Source organism: Zymoseptoria tritici, chromosome 1 (assembly GCF_000219625.1).
Source record: "Zymoseptoria tritici IPO323 chromosome 1, whole genome shotgun sequence".
Taxonomy (NCBI): domain Eukaryota; kingdom Fungi; phylum Ascomycota; class Dothideomycetes; order Mycosphaerellales; family Mycosphaerellaceae; genus Zymoseptoria; species Zymoseptoria tritici.
The window spans coordinates 5,471,801-5,485,655 of NC_018218.1; the positions used below are offsets into that span (position 1 = coordinate 5,471,801).

General features: G+C 53.0%; 7 protein-coding genes across 7 annotated transcripts; 3 read left to right on the top strand and 4 right to left on the bottom strand.

The window, feature by feature from the left end:
- Positions 1 to 226: 226 nt before the first annotated feature.
- MYCGRDRAFT_102922 (60S ribosomal protein L35) lies at positions 227 to 1,087 on the top strand (the record flags this gene model as incomplete). The annotated part of the gene is made up of 4 exons (XM_003856705.1): positions 227 to 269; positions 326 to 471; positions 595 to 820; positions 884 to 1,087. 4 exons carry the CDS (start codon positions 267 to 269, stop codon positions 893 to 895), a joined length of 387 nt encoding a protein of 128 aa, XP_003856753.1.
- Positions 1,088 to 1,885: 798 nt separating this feature from the next.
- Positions 1,886 to 3,404, bottom strand: MYCGRDRAFT_107722 (uncharacterized protein; the record flags this gene model as incomplete). Its single annotated transcript, XM_003856879.1, has 3 exons — positions 1,886 to 2,923; positions 3,155 to 3,203; positions 3,274 to 3,404. 3 exons carry the CDS (start codon positions 3,402 to 3,404, stop codon positions 1,886 to 1,888), a joined length of 1,218 nt encoding a protein of 405 aa, XP_003856927.1.
- Positions 3,405 to 3,967: 563 nt separating this feature from the next.
- MYCGRDRAFT_90170 (uncharacterized protein) lies at positions 3,968 to 6,214 on the top strand (the record flags this gene model as incomplete). Its single annotated transcript, XM_003856706.1, has 4 exons — positions 3,968 to 4,329; positions 4,381 to 5,553; positions 5,618 to 5,686; positions 5,752 to 6,214. The coding sequence occupies 4 exons, from the start codon at positions 3,968 to 3,970 to the stop codon at positions 6,212 to 6,214; spliced, it is 2,067 nt and encodes a 688-aa protein (XP_003856754.1).
- A 195-nt stretch (positions 6,215 to 6,409) lies between these two features.
- Positions 6,410 to 6,755, bottom strand: MYCGRDRAFT_84263 (uncharacterized protein; the record flags this gene model as incomplete). The annotated part of the gene is made up of 3 exons (XM_003856878.1): positions 6,410 to 6,435; positions 6,490 to 6,630; positions 6,680 to 6,755. The coding sequence occupies 3 exons, from the start codon at positions 6,753 to 6,755 to the stop codon at positions 6,410 to 6,412; spliced, it is 243 nt and encodes an 80-aa protein (XP_003856926.1).
- Positions 6,756 to 8,673: 1,918 nt separating this feature from the next.
- Positions 8,674 to 8,916, bottom strand: MYCGRDRAFT_19556 (uncharacterized protein; the record flags this gene model as incomplete). The annotated part of the gene is made up of 1 exon (XM_003856877.1): positions 8,674 to 8,916. A coding segment is annotated over one exon (243 nt), but the record flags the coding sequence as incomplete, so codon positions are not given.
- A 2,690-nt stretch (positions 8,917 to 11,606) lies between these two features.
- Positions 11,607 to 12,854, bottom strand: MYCGRDRAFT_67442 (uncharacterized protein; the record flags this gene model as incomplete). Its single annotated transcript, XM_003856876.1, has 1 exon — positions 11,607 to 12,854. The coding sequence occupies one exon, from the start codon at positions 12,852 to 12,854 to the stop codon at positions 11,607 to 11,609; it is 1,248 nt and encodes a 415-aa protein (XP_003856924.1).
- A 168-nt stretch (positions 12,855 to 13,022) lies between these two features.
- On the top strand, positions 13,023 to 13,730 carry MYCGRDRAFT_67443 (uncharacterized protein; the record flags this gene model as incomplete). The annotated part of the gene is made up of 1 exon (XM_003856707.1): positions 13,023 to 13,730. One exon carries the CDS (start codon positions 13,032 to 13,034, stop codon positions 13,728 to 13,730), a length of 699 nt encoding a protein of 232 aa, XP_003856755.1.
- Positions 13,731 to 13,855: the final 125 nt, after the last annotated feature.

Here is a 13,855-nt window from a genome sequence, read left to right on the forward strand (position 1 = left end):
TGTCAAGTCAAGGAACGATCACATGTCCATCATCCGCATTCGTCTTCAAGAGTGAAGTTCGGTCATCAAGGGTCAAGGGTCCCGCGAGCTGTCCCCAACTTCTTTGTATGCCTGAGGCACTACAAAAAGTTCGCTCCCGCACAGACGACATTCTCGGCTTGGCACCTGCCTCCACAATCTAGCACCTGCAAATTTCGCGAACTTCGACGACTGCGCATTCCCTCTCGACGACTTCCATCCCCTCACTAACCCACAGACCAGCCAAAATGGTACGAACGCATACAATGCCAATCCCGACGTATCGCGAATACTGACGGTGGAACAGTCGACGTCTGGAAAGGTCAAGGCCGCCCAGCTTTGGGGCAAGAACAAGGACGAGTTGCAGAAGCAGCTCGATGAGCTCAAGCAGGAGTTGGTGCAATTGAGGACACAGAAGATTGCTGGCGGCGCCCAGTCGAAGCTGAACAAGATGTGCGTTGTCTGAATATCCATGCACCACCGATTCGACGACCACCGAATATCGAACACCTTCCCGAACCACGCGACACCGATTCGAGATCTACAATCACCCATACTAACATACTTGGTCCACAGCCACGACGTCCGCAAGTCGATCGCCCGCGTCCTCACCATCATCAACGCGAACCAGCGCTCCCAGCTTCGCCTGTTCTACAAGAACAAGAAGTACATGCCCCTCGACCTCCGCCCCAAGCAGACCCGTGCTATTCGCCGCCGGTTATCCCCAGCAGAGGCCAAGCTTGTCACCGAGAAGCAAAAGAAGAGGCAGAGGCATTTCCCGCAGAGGAACTTCGCCGTCAAGGTATGATACAGGCTGGATGGGTTGGATGGAGGTACTATGGATAAAAGGCTGACTTCGGACCAGGCCATCGCATGAACAACGACCTTCGACAGCGAGATTTCTTTGAACGGCGAATGTACTTGAGCGCGTGAATTCATTCCCAAATCATGGCGAAACGGACGGTGGGACAAAGGTGGCTTGCAATGGTAGGAGGACTACGCAGATGCTAGACGACTGAGATGTCTCTGAAAATACCTCCAAAAATTCACATCGCGTTTGAGCGACAACACAGCTTTGTTCTTTTCGATCTCGGTGGTGCGGTTATGACGAACGTACTCATGCTTCGTTACGTCGAGGTGCTGTGATCAGTGGGAGACATTCAAGGAGAGGACTGAAGCACGATGGCCTGCCTTCACGTCTGTGATGCACACACCATACTACACCGGCTCACAATAAGGTCGACCAATGTGCGAAGTTCGAGATGCTTGTTGCAAGTCTCGCTCGCTTGCCGGAATATTCTACATACTATACGTGACGCCCGTGCCACCCGCACAATGCCTTCGTGCGCATTTTCGTACTCTCCGCACCAAAGATCTACTTCTGCAGCATTATGCACATTCGACCTCCGAGGCAACCTTCGCCAAACGAAGATACTTTTTAGAAGGGAATCGGCCAAAGTGGCTCCCTCGCTGGCTCAGGCTTACATACCTTCCGACAAGAAGATGAAGGGAGTCAGTCTCCAACAGACTGGTCGACCCATGTCACATGGAGCTGGTACCTTGGCATAACAGTCTGCCTGCGCTACGCTTCGCGCAGTGTTGGCAGATCTGCCATTTCGAGGAGTCTTGCCAAAGCTGAAGTGAAAGCGCTTTTATGGCGACATATTGTGCCAGTCGATGCCTGGCACCAATACGATGGGAGACTGCATCTCCTCGAACGACTTCTTATGTGGTCCTCCAGAGATGGGCGGGAAGTCGAAGGCGGACCTGTTGCTGCATCTCTATGGTCCTCTGAACGGCCGGCCACTGCTCGAAGGGAGCCAACGGTCACTCTGTGGCCTTTCTCACCCTGAGTGTCAAATCGATCTCACGCTGCAGCCGCAAGTTTGGGCTCTTCAGTGACCTCCTCCACCGCGTCCTCCAACTGACTGGCCTCCGCTCTCTTCTCGGCTGGCAGCTTGGACTCCCGAATAAGCCTCTTTAAACACCTGACCATGCTCTCCCGCTCATTGGGCTCAGCATCTGCACTTCCAGCCCAGCGAATCCTACAATCCTCGTCGAGAACGTACACATAGCCAACCTTATCATTGAGCAGTCCAATGGCTTCTTTCATGATATCACTCACCCCTCGGCGCACCAAAAAGTAGCGACGCTGTTCCTCCTTCGACAATCCTTTCCGCAGATTGGACGCGGACAGGCGCAGTATCCACCACTTCAAAACATTGCTCTCAAGATTCAGCCAGACCTGCTGAGCTACATCTTGGTTTTCTTGAAGCAGACCGTGCAGTTCGGGATTCTGCTTGGGCGATATGAAGGAGTCGACCTGTGCCTTTGCCCACATATTCGATACGATGCTCACAATCGATATCTTGCCTTTCATAGCTTCGCAGGTATCTCGTCCCAATCCTCCGTATCCATCCTTTTTATCGAGCTTTTGCAAGCCTTTCGCCAAAGTCTGCCCATAGAAGTTCGGGAACCAAAGACTCGTTTCGCTGCGGAACAGACGGTCATTGCTCTTGAAGATCTTGCCCTTGTTGAATCGCAAATTACTCCAGTCCCGGAAGTATGGTTTTGAGATCTGCTTCGTCATCTTCGCCCGACGTTGGAGGTGTTTATCGTAGTCGACAAAGTCGTCCCTTCGCTGCTTGAGAGAGCGTTGATCGATGCCCATGTTCTCGCCTGGTCGAGGAGGATTGGGCATCCCGATTGGCCTGCTCAGCGGTTGGGGTACAAAGTCTTCATCGTCGTCGCTTTTCTTCCGCTTGATCCAGCCGGGTTGCACATCTGCTTGATGTCGTATCTCGGGAGCAGATATTGAGGATGAGTATGGCTTGGGAGGTGGAGGAGTCTGTTTCGGCAGGGCGGCGTAGTTTCGTGTCGCGTATCGGCATGTGATGCTTGTCCGCTGTGTCAGGTTCAAGCGTGAAGCTTTGAAGCAGGAATGTGACATAGCCTTCATCTTTGCGATGTCGGCTCAATGTATAAAAATCGGAACAAGCTTCCAGCGTGAAGTCTCCCAATTAAAGATCGACACAATATCCGCCGAAAGAGGCTAACACAGCTGATCGGGAGAGCCCCACTTTAGCCGATCAAGGTCAACTCGTTCTTCGAGCCACTTGCTTCAACACCAACTTACATTGCAAGAGCACACGGTAAAGCGATGAGCGAGGACGGCGAACCAAATCCTGTCCCCTCCTGTCTAGTCCGCAGTATGCTTCATTTCTCGCAGTTATGCGAAGAACGAATCCTTCTCACCTCTGGACGATACATTCAAGAATCTTTCCAGGTGCGGACTCAAATACACGGACAGGCAAATTAGCCATCATCGCATGCAGACCAAGATCGGGTTCACAAGACCGCTTGGAGCAGTTCGGCGTCACTGCCATGGCGTCCACAGTCCCGTGGAGCCGACAAGGGCCAACCGACACTTGCCGATGAAGGAATCGCTGTTGCGACCACAATAATGCTCGGTAGAAGTGCTTCGACACCATACGAAGTACTGCTGCCTTTGGACGTCGATCGCTGCGGTACGAAAAGACCACATGTGTGATGTCACATCAGGGATCACTTCGGACAGCTCTATATTTGACAAGGTTCGGATCGGATCTTCTCGTATTCATCAGCGCTAGAACTAGTATTCCATGTGCGAAGTATGGGGCATGGTTATGGGGAAGGACCTACAATGCCATCCATCGAGCACACTTACTGCCCATTGACGTTGCAGACTCAGCGGATCGAAAACGATTACCCACGAGAAAAATTGTCCTCAAGCACAAGCTTCCTGTTGTTTCCTACCGCGGGCTTCCTACACTCGTGATCAAGACTCTTTTCCTCGCCCTTCGTACCAAGATCAATTGTTTTTTCTCAATGCTAAAAACGGACTGACTTCATAAAGATGGCCTCAAGCAAGCTACGGCACAATGCCTCTTGGAACAGTCCTCCTACGACAATGTTCGCAAGCCTACTGGTCGCCTTTCTGCTAGCACTTGGACACCACCTTTTCTACTCGCATTTGGCCGGCCGATCCTCTCCAGGTGGATCCTACGACATCCTTGGGACAACACTATCGAAGCAGCGTTTCAACACCGCGCTTGGCACCGCCTTTGCATTCATGGTGAAAGCTTTCCTTACTTTGGCCGTGGCGGTAGCATACGCCCAGCAATTCTGGCGATGTGCAAAGACGGCGACAAGCAAGACGAGAGTCTCGACCCTGGACACTCTGTTCTCGTCCTTGCACGACTTCACTTCCTTGTTTAAGATGCACATCTGGTTCCGTTATCCTCTGCTCTTTGCCTTGACTTTGATTGCATGGTATGCTCTCCAATCGACGCTTCACCGCAAGTCGCATACTAACATCTATAGGCTCCTCCCATTAGCATCAATCATCACACCAGCGACTCTCTCGGTCAAGGCCTCTGAGGCACTGACAACTACTATGGCCAAAGTTCCGCAATTCGACTTCGTCAGTCTCAACTTCAATGCAGGCTTGACCTATAGTGGTAACTACAGCTACATGGGTCCTGGCAACCTCGTCCAGCGTATTGCCACGGCTGTCTCCGTTTCAGGAGAGATATCTTCGATCCAGGCCCCGGCTCTAAACTCAAGCTGGGAACTGGACTTCTACGGCCCCTCTCTCGAATGCAACCATGTCACCGGCCAGGAGCGAACGGATATCTGGAACAACACGTTCAACTATCTGAACGGCTACCCGAACTGCTACAACTCTTATGGTTACATCTCCTGGGCACAGTCATCTTACGGACAGGGTCCATTTTTGGAGTCCGCTGGCTTGAACACTACTCTCCTCGATGAGGCGCTCGGATTTGGTATACCGGGCGCCGTCTACATCGCTGCTATACCAGCGCTCTTCGCTCATGAGGTGGATATGGCGACGCACACTCTGACATCGGCATGCGCGATGACCACGGTGTACAGAGGATGGACAAGCATTACTAATTCCACGGATGACTTGCCATCACCAGAATCTGCGTACTTTTCTGATGCCACTTTGATGAAATGCGAGCTGCATAATGCTTCATATCATGCCGAGTTCAGCTATGTTGATGGAGTTCAGAAAGTGGATGTGACCAAAGGCATTCGACCGGATAATTCTTCTATCATTCCCATCGAGGAAGTCTATGGGCCGCAACTGGATGACTGGTCACAGAACAGCACATGTCTGACTCTCAACACCAATGGCACTCGATGCTTCTTTGATCCGGTGGTGGTGGGAACTCTTTCGTACCAGTCGATTGCTGCCGCGTTCAACAAACTCATTCTGGGCACCATAACGCAGGTCGTGAAAGTCCCGGTTTCAACCCTTGAGATAGACTCGAACATCGGAACCTCTGTACTACTGAACACTGATGAGCTCGCTTTCATCTCGGAGTGGCACCGTGATGGGTCCACGGAGTCTGTTCGACCAAGTCTGCAAGGGATTGTCCAGAACGGAAGCTTCGCAGGAGAGTTCTCAGGTCTCGCAAGTGAAGGCTCAACGGGCTTTGCGAGTCAAGTTCGCACTGGATCCCGTGGACCGTAAGTACTTTGGGCTATGGTTGCGCGAGAACCTGGTATGCTAACAGTATTTGACAAACTCCAGTCTAGGACCAGCGATGGAAACGCTCTTCCAGAACTTGACGATTAGCCTTTTGAGCGAACAGTTCCTCCAGTAAGATATCAAACTCGAATATCGAATCGATTTCGCTTCGAAGAACGTCACTGACGCTTGGAAAGACCCAACTACTCATCGCCGTTCGCTCCTCCCGCCGAAGTCGAGGTGACTTTCAGGCCGTGGGACAATGTCTACGTATACGCAACCACCACTCTGTGGATTGCATACGGCTTGGCCATATTTTTTACGGTAGTATCCATCGGCCTTGGTCTTCTGTCGATAGCTCGGAACGGCACTGGCTTCAACAACGATTTCTCCACCATTGTCCGCGTAGGACGCACGACCACATTCAGTGAGAAGGGGAATGCCCATGACCCGGATGCTATCGGAGACGATTATCCAATGGTTGGAAGAAAGTCGCTCTCCGGTGTCGAAACGGCCTACAAGCCAGCCCACGCACGATCGTTGACCCAAGAAACGATCGTGGACTCAGGTCGATCCATACGGAGTTCTCGTGCTTCGTTCGACAATGGCAGAGAACGGCCTTTGTCGGATTCCAGGTCTCGCAGGCGATCACCACGTTGAGGCAGTTCCTCACTGTCGGTGCGTACAATCACTCTTCTGGACGAGCCGAACAATGTAAGACCTCAAGTGTGAAGATCTAGGATTTGACTCGGTTCAACGTCATATTACATTCAAGCATTATGTAAGGCGACTTCGATGTCTGCCTGAGGTCATGATGATGGACTTATTACAACGCTGTGTCATGAAACTGTCTCTCTAAGAGTTTCCGCCCTTCCTGCCAGCTGGATTGCGTGTTAGATCGATGACTTGGAAAGACTGGGATGAAGATGGCTTACCCTCCACTGGGTCGACCTTGCCGCCAGCGAACTGTCCCTTGCCGCCGCTCTCGCCGCCCTCGGAGCTGTCATCGCTGCCTCCTGAGGTGTTGCCACCCTTCTTTCCGGCCTCGACTGGGTCGACCTTGCCCTGGGCGAACTCTGTACATTGTTAGACCCGAAGCAAAAGGCTCGAAGGAAGAAGACGTACCGCCAGTGCCGACACGCTTGTCTGGCTGGCCGTCCTTGCGGAGACCGTCGTGCTCAGTTGGCTTGTAGTCAGACATGTTGATGGTTGGTGGTTGGTTTCGTTGGTGGAGTTGAAGGAGGTTTGTTGGCTGTTTGAAATGCGAGTTGATGGTGGAAAAGTAATGCTTTGTGACGGGCAATTGCGAGATACTTATACCCGAGAATCACCTCAGCCGTTGGTCTTGGTGACCATTTGTGTCGTATGCCGTCCCTTCAATTGCGAGACACACTGGACTGATCTTCGATCGATCATCCTTCTCTGCAGCAACCTGAAGAAGGGGAACATGCGGCAACGATGAGCCCAGGACGATCGGATCTCGTTCCTGGAACCCAATCTCACCACATGCAGTGTCTAAAGTTACGCATTGATCGAATCAAGACCCTTGCCGCAGCCTGCCGAAGTGAATATCGAACTCTACCCCACAGATTGGACCCACTCGCCGTCAAGTATAAGCATCATGTCTACGTTCGACGTTGACCTCACATCATCACCGACTCGTACATAGGAAGGATCACGCCTTGCAATGGCTCAAAGGAACCGGACTTGCTGCCTAGCATCCGGCATCATTTCTCCGTCAACATGATTACATGACACTTTCGAGGCCTAGCACAATTTATGGCTCACGGTTCGGATTGAACACTGTTCCGGAACCTCGGTACCGCCACCTTTTACGAGCAATGTCATGCTGCGATCACGCCGGCGAGCAATATCGAGGACCTCCTGTTCGTCACGGTGACAGGTGGATGGGACTGCTTGAAGCGTGCAAAGATCATGTTGATCGGGTCATGTTCATCAGGTCAGTAGCGATGCAGGACGACAAATGTCGTGATCCTCTGAGACCAGTGTTTACCACTTATTACATCACCGGTGTCTCGTACTACAGTCGTGTCAGCGGCGGACACCGCGAACTATCTACTTTGACATCTCTATTGTGACGAGAATTCGAAAGTCCCTTGACGTTGGTATCCAGACAGCAATAGTGGCGAAGAGGTCGTTCCCTGCATTGAGACAAAGAAAGGTGTCAAGGTGAGCTTGATTGCAAATCGATGTGGACAGTACGTTGACACCGATTCCATGCGCGGACTATTGACAAGAAGCTTCAAACAGATCTTCGAACATTAAAAACTCATATCACGCCTTCTGTCTCGCGGACTCTCTTCTCACGTCATCTCATCCCCTGGAGACCATGTCGGTGCCAGCGTCGCATGCACATCGTTCGGACTGGTCGGCTGGTTGTAATACTCAATGCCTTCAAGATCTGCGGCAGTGAAGTCTCCAAGGGCGTCACTGAAGTGAGACTCTGGCAGCCCACCCGCGCCTTGAACCGATTGATCAAGTCCGAGTGAAGGATCAATGGCAGCTTGCGGCATGGATGCCTGCTGAAGGTACTGTCTATGCTCGTACAGCTGAGCGGCCGGCGGCGGCGTTGACGCCGCTTGGAAGGCTTGCTGTTGATATTGCTGCTGGTATTGAGGGAAGCTTTGCTGATTGTACTGCTGGTAGTGCTGCATCGGTGTGCTGGTTCGAGAGCTCGTGTAGAGATCCTCCGCTGGCGCTTGTCCACCTGGCAAACCGTACCCGCCTAGCCCTCCAAGTCCTTGCTGGTTTGGTGTGGACATGCGAGGCTGGAGCTCTTGGACGTACTGATATTGAGTCTGCTGGTGCATTCCTGATTGGAGATAGGTGTTGGTCTGCGGGTTGTATGGCTGACCTTGGTGGTCGTAGGCAACGTTGGAAGGAAGAGGTCGATGAGGCTGGACGAACTGGTACTGAGACTGCTCATACCCGCCACCATTTTGGCCAAAGTACGGGTGAGAGTCGAAGCCTTGGGTGGCGGGCATGTATTCGGGCTGCTCGTGTCTCCTTTGTCGCACATTGCGACCGCCACGGTAAGCACCATCGGGATTACGCTCATCAAGATCACTCAGCTCATCCTCGTCGTCTGACATCTCGCCCTTGCGACGTTTGTTGGCAGCTTTGCTTGGTGAGAACTTGTACGTTGGATGAGCATCGTGATGGTTTTGACGTTCTGTCTTGGCCCACAGGTCGAACTGGTCTCGAACTTCGTCCGGCTCCATTGGCCAGCTCTCTCCGGACACTGACGATACGATTTGATGGTTATTCTGAGTGCACCACTGCTTTGTTCGTTCGGCGTAGGCGGAGCGGTACAGCATGAAGGAGTTCATTGGCCGGGTGACGTATCCATTGCGCTTTTCTACCTCTTTGAGTCTCTCCTCGACCGGTCGGTTGACCCACGCTTCGATGTCACGAACAGGGGTGGCCATGTCCTTGGTGAGCACTGACAGTGGTGCTGTGAGTCGAGGAGTCTTGGACTTGTCGAGCTTGCTTTTCTTGTCCTTCTTCTTTGGAGCAGGCGACTTGGACGTCCTGGACTTGCTGGTGCTGAACGGGGAATCTGTCTGCGTACGGGCTGATCGACCACTCCTGGTACGCATGCCATCGCTGGTGGTATTTGATCTTGGCGTAGGAGGATGGTGAATGTACGATTGTTCGCTCTGGTAAGACGGAACATATTCATCTTGCTGGTGCGGGTTAGCAACTTGGTGAGACTCCTGCACGACAGGATACTAACATAGATCCCGAGCCCCTTTGCATCTTCTTGGTACGCAGGAAACTGTTCAATGCTTGTCGCGGCATTGTGTCTTGCGACAGCGTCGAGACCGTAGTCATCGGGAGGCGGACCGTGATGAACAATGGTTGTTGAAGTCATTGTTGCGGTGACCGGCGGTCGATTGAAGAGATCTCAGATTGTCAGGCAGGGAAATGGACAGAACACCTATGCCTTTGACGAAGATTGTGGAAGGTTGTCTGCATGTCTTGTAAGCATTGACCTCCATGGCTGTGGTTGCTCTGACAGTTTGTCTTGCACGCGTACGTGCATGAACGCCTGCATTAGCCCACGAGAGACATGTGTGTACGCACCTGGCCGCAGTTTCCTGCACTTTGTCTGCGCTGTTTGATCGTTGACCGCTGTTCTTTGCTGCAGCAAGTCGAATGACAGTGCCTTGTTACGCTTTGCTTGTAGCGCAGTGTTGGGCTTGCTCTTTGGTAACGCCGTCGATGAAAGGAAGAAGCTTTGTCTTGCGGGCGGCCAAAGAAGATGAAGGGCAAGCGGAAGCAGAAAGGAAGTCGGGATAAGTCACACAAGATTCTTTGTGCTAGCAGACACGCAGGTTACTTGTAGCATGGCCGTCTTGCTGCAGCGGTCACTTTTTACTGAAGCCGGACGACATCGACCGCATCCGTAGACAGCTGTTTTGGGACCGTGTCTGAGAAACTCAGGTCGGCCGCTTTCGGAACTTTGTCTGTGCAGGATGTCGCCGAGATCATCGCAGACATCACGGCTGTGATATAGCGACCTGTTACCAGCAGCCCAAGAGAACAGACGCTGGCGTATGTAGAGAACCATATTTCCTTGGTGGTCATCCTGACTCTCGCAACATGGATGCACAGCAACCGGCGCCACAGGTGTGGGACTAGACCACACCTGCAGCAGGCACATTCACTCCTCGCCAGAGCATTCTCCACCAGCGGATAGTGTGTCGCATGTGCCTGGCGATCACAACCCAGACTAGTTGACTGTGGGCCATCAAGGAGCAGTAGTCATATGAGCTAAAGAGCTTGATTTGCAGGGGTGAAAGTGTGATGTCTTGAATTGTGAGCCTTTGCATTCGCGGACTTCTGGCAACACACACCTTTCCGGCAGCGGCATTCCTCACGCTAGACCTGCTGAAACCAACGATGGATGCCCAATACCGGCGGCTAGAACCCTTTGCTGCTCCTTCCAACACCTGCATACACCCTCGCGACCCAACGCGGTTTGATGGTTGCCCAGTACCTGCTTGCCATCTGCGAACGCTGCGTGACCGTCCCGCCGCGTAGCTGCATACAGGATCCAGTGGCTAGGCGCTCGGGCGTTTAGGCTCGCACATGCTCATCCCGATCGCAAGGTCCCCGGCGCGACGGAATCCTGTCAAGAGGGATGGTCTCAGTCGGTGATCGTGCGCTCAGCGATGAAGTCGGGCGTACCCTAGCGTCGTCGTCGATGGTTCCTGCAGCTCACCCTGATCCAGCAAGACGAATCACGGCAGAACTTGCACATCCTGGCGCCACGCATCGGCGCGCGATGAGGCTCAGCCTGTGATTCTCGGCCCACCATTCTACATTTTCAGCGATCAAGTGTACGCCGTGATGCAAGCAGGAAATCTCGGATGCTACCGAGCAATCAGTTTTGCCGACACTTGGAATGTGCGCTAACCCGATGTATGAATTTGTGCAACCACACTCGATGTTTCAGGTTGAGATCCGTTCCAAAGCATCACACACCGCTTCCACAGTGACGGAAAAGCGTGCGCGTGCCGGCTGCAGTTGCTGTGTGCTGGTGCTCGTGCCAGAGGGAAGGATTCATTGGGTACCGTTCATCGCATTCCAGCCATCCTGTGCACATATCGGACATTAATCGGGACGATGTGCGCACGCAGCCATGGCTGCGACTGCCCGTTCTCGTCCCTCACGGGCAGCTGCGCTGACATGCGCCTTGTTGAACGTCGACGTTGTACAGCAGAAAGAAGCAGCCGTGGAATTATGAATGAACCATGGTCGTGAGAAACTCTCGACTCCATAATGTTTGGGCCCACGTTCGGAAAGGATGGATTTCCAATGAGAGGCGAACAAATCAGCTTACTATTGATCAGACGCTCCGGCAAGGAACGAAGAGCTGAGGTTTGCAGTGGAAGAATCTGGATCCGTCGATGTGAATGTCATTGCGGCTTCTGTGTGCCGCTAGCGTCTCTCGAATCAATGTTGTCTTGATCGACAATGCAGTCGCGCAAGTCAATCACACTGTCGGCGTCGGAACTTTTCCTCCTCAGGAATCTTGCATGTGCTCGTCTTCATCTGAGTCCTCGCCTTCGTCCTCATCGTCGTCGATTCCATCCCACTCCGGTTCCCAATCCGCCTCGCCTCCACCTTCAGCCTGAGCGTCCTCGGGACCCAGAACCTTGTCCAAATTCGCCACGAGTTCAGATGCATGGTCGAACAACCTGTCATCCTCGTAGTCTTGCTGCTTGTACAACTTCAGAGAGGTTTTGAGCCACCTGCGGCTACCCTTGAGGACCAATTGAGCCTGCTCTGGGGCCAACTTCTTCGCAGTACCTGTTTCGGTGTCCATGGCCGAGTCGCCGTTGGGTTCAACATCACTCCCACTGCGATCAGAGATCAGATGCTGGCACCAACCTCCGAGATACCACGCCTCGACACTTTGGTCATCTTCCAGGATAAGCATATGGAGTACCTCCATGGCATCATGCTCCAGCTCCGCCTCCATGAGCAATCTCGACAACGAGATCTTCGTTGCAAAATCTGGCACGGCAGGGTCCTCCGGCTCAAGATCCATCCAAATAGCCAGAGATCGCTTCAAGGCGGCTTGCGCATCCTCCTTCCTCTCCTGTGACAGTCGCACTGATGCTAATGTTTGCAACACCTCGGGGCTTGTCTCGTCCTCCACTGCCATGGCTTCCGTGACCAAGCTCTCACATCGCGCCTCTGCGTCGTCCTCCCACGAGAGATCCGTCATGTAGACCTCAACGATCCCACATAGCGCATTGGCAAGTTTGCGCTTTTTGTCCACCCTCATCAATAACGTGCTTTGCTCGTCTAGTCCTGGCACTTGGCCGGTCTCCAGGGCGGTGATTTCGAATTGCAAGGCTTTAGCACCTCTCTCGAACCACTCCACGCTTTGCTTGCCACCTTCGTCGCACAGTTGCGCAAGCCATAAGAACTTCTCGGCGCCACCGCCCAGTGCCTCCGGTATTTTGCCCTCAGGATCGAGTTGCACCGCCTGCTCGAAGTAGTCCCGAGCCGAGTCCACAGCGCCGAGTTCGATGCTGATTTCTCCAAGTAAATTGACTGCCGGTAGAGCCTCTGTGACAGCGCGATTTTGGACCAGGGACCAGAGCTGTTTGGCGACTTTCAATGCTTCCTCGGGCTGAGACTGCTCGACGAGCTGCAGTGCTGCTCCATAGAGCTCTTCCGGACTTTGCTTGGGCGGTGCGTTGGCCATTTTCTTGGCTTCTCGAGCTTTACTTCCTGGCTTATTCTTCTCCGTTCGAGCCATGGGGCAAAAAGCTGTGTAGTCGAATGCAGAGAAAGTTGAGGAAAGATTTCTGGCTCCGAAGACCGCTGGTCCGTGCGTATCGATAAGTTCCCGGCCGGGCCTCAATCCCAGGTCAGACGACACGAACGTTTTGTCTTTGCTGTATCGCATACATTTCCAAAGTCACAGGCCACTATCATGGGGAAGGAAGAGCAGCAGGAGGAGCGCGAGGTGCTGGACTCGATCTACCCGGACGAGATTCATGACATCTCCGAGACCGAATTCCGCATCTCCGTGGCATTGGATACGAACAAGCACGAAGATGACGAGGCGGAAGATCCAACGATAATCTTGAACGTTAAATACACCGAGAACTATCCAGACGAAGCACCCATCCTCGATGTGACACAGCCACCCAATGCAGTCAAGCACCAGCATCTCGACGTATGGGATGACAAAACGCGGCTACTGGATGCACTGAAACCCACTATTGAGGAGAACTTGGGCATGCAAATGGTCTTCGCATTGGTCAGCACGCTGAAGGACGCTGCAGAAGCGCTGATAGCGGAGCGCGAGCAAGAGGTGCAGGCACAAAAAGATGTCGAAAGGGCAATAGCTGAGAAGGAGGAGAATGCCAAGTTTGAAGGAGAAAAGGTGACGAGAGAATCCTTCCTCGCTTGGTCTGAGAGCTTCAAGAAGGAGATGCAAGAAGAGGCCGCCAGGAAACTTGCCGAGCAGGAGGCTGAGGATAAGAAGAAGCGTGGACCGAAGGAGGAGAAGAAGCTCACTGGCAGACAGCTCTGGGAGCAAGGCTTGGCCGGCAAGATCATTGATGAGGATGAAGATGGAGAGGATGTTGATTTGGAGAAGATGAGACAACTCTCGGTGGAAGGATGAAGCGACAGAGCGTGGCGCGGAGACCATTATCATTCTCCTGACACCCATGGACACGGCAGGATCGTTCACAGCCGGTCAGCGGTACCAGGAACCAACAAAAGGCTCTGCTCACGAGGTTCGTCGTA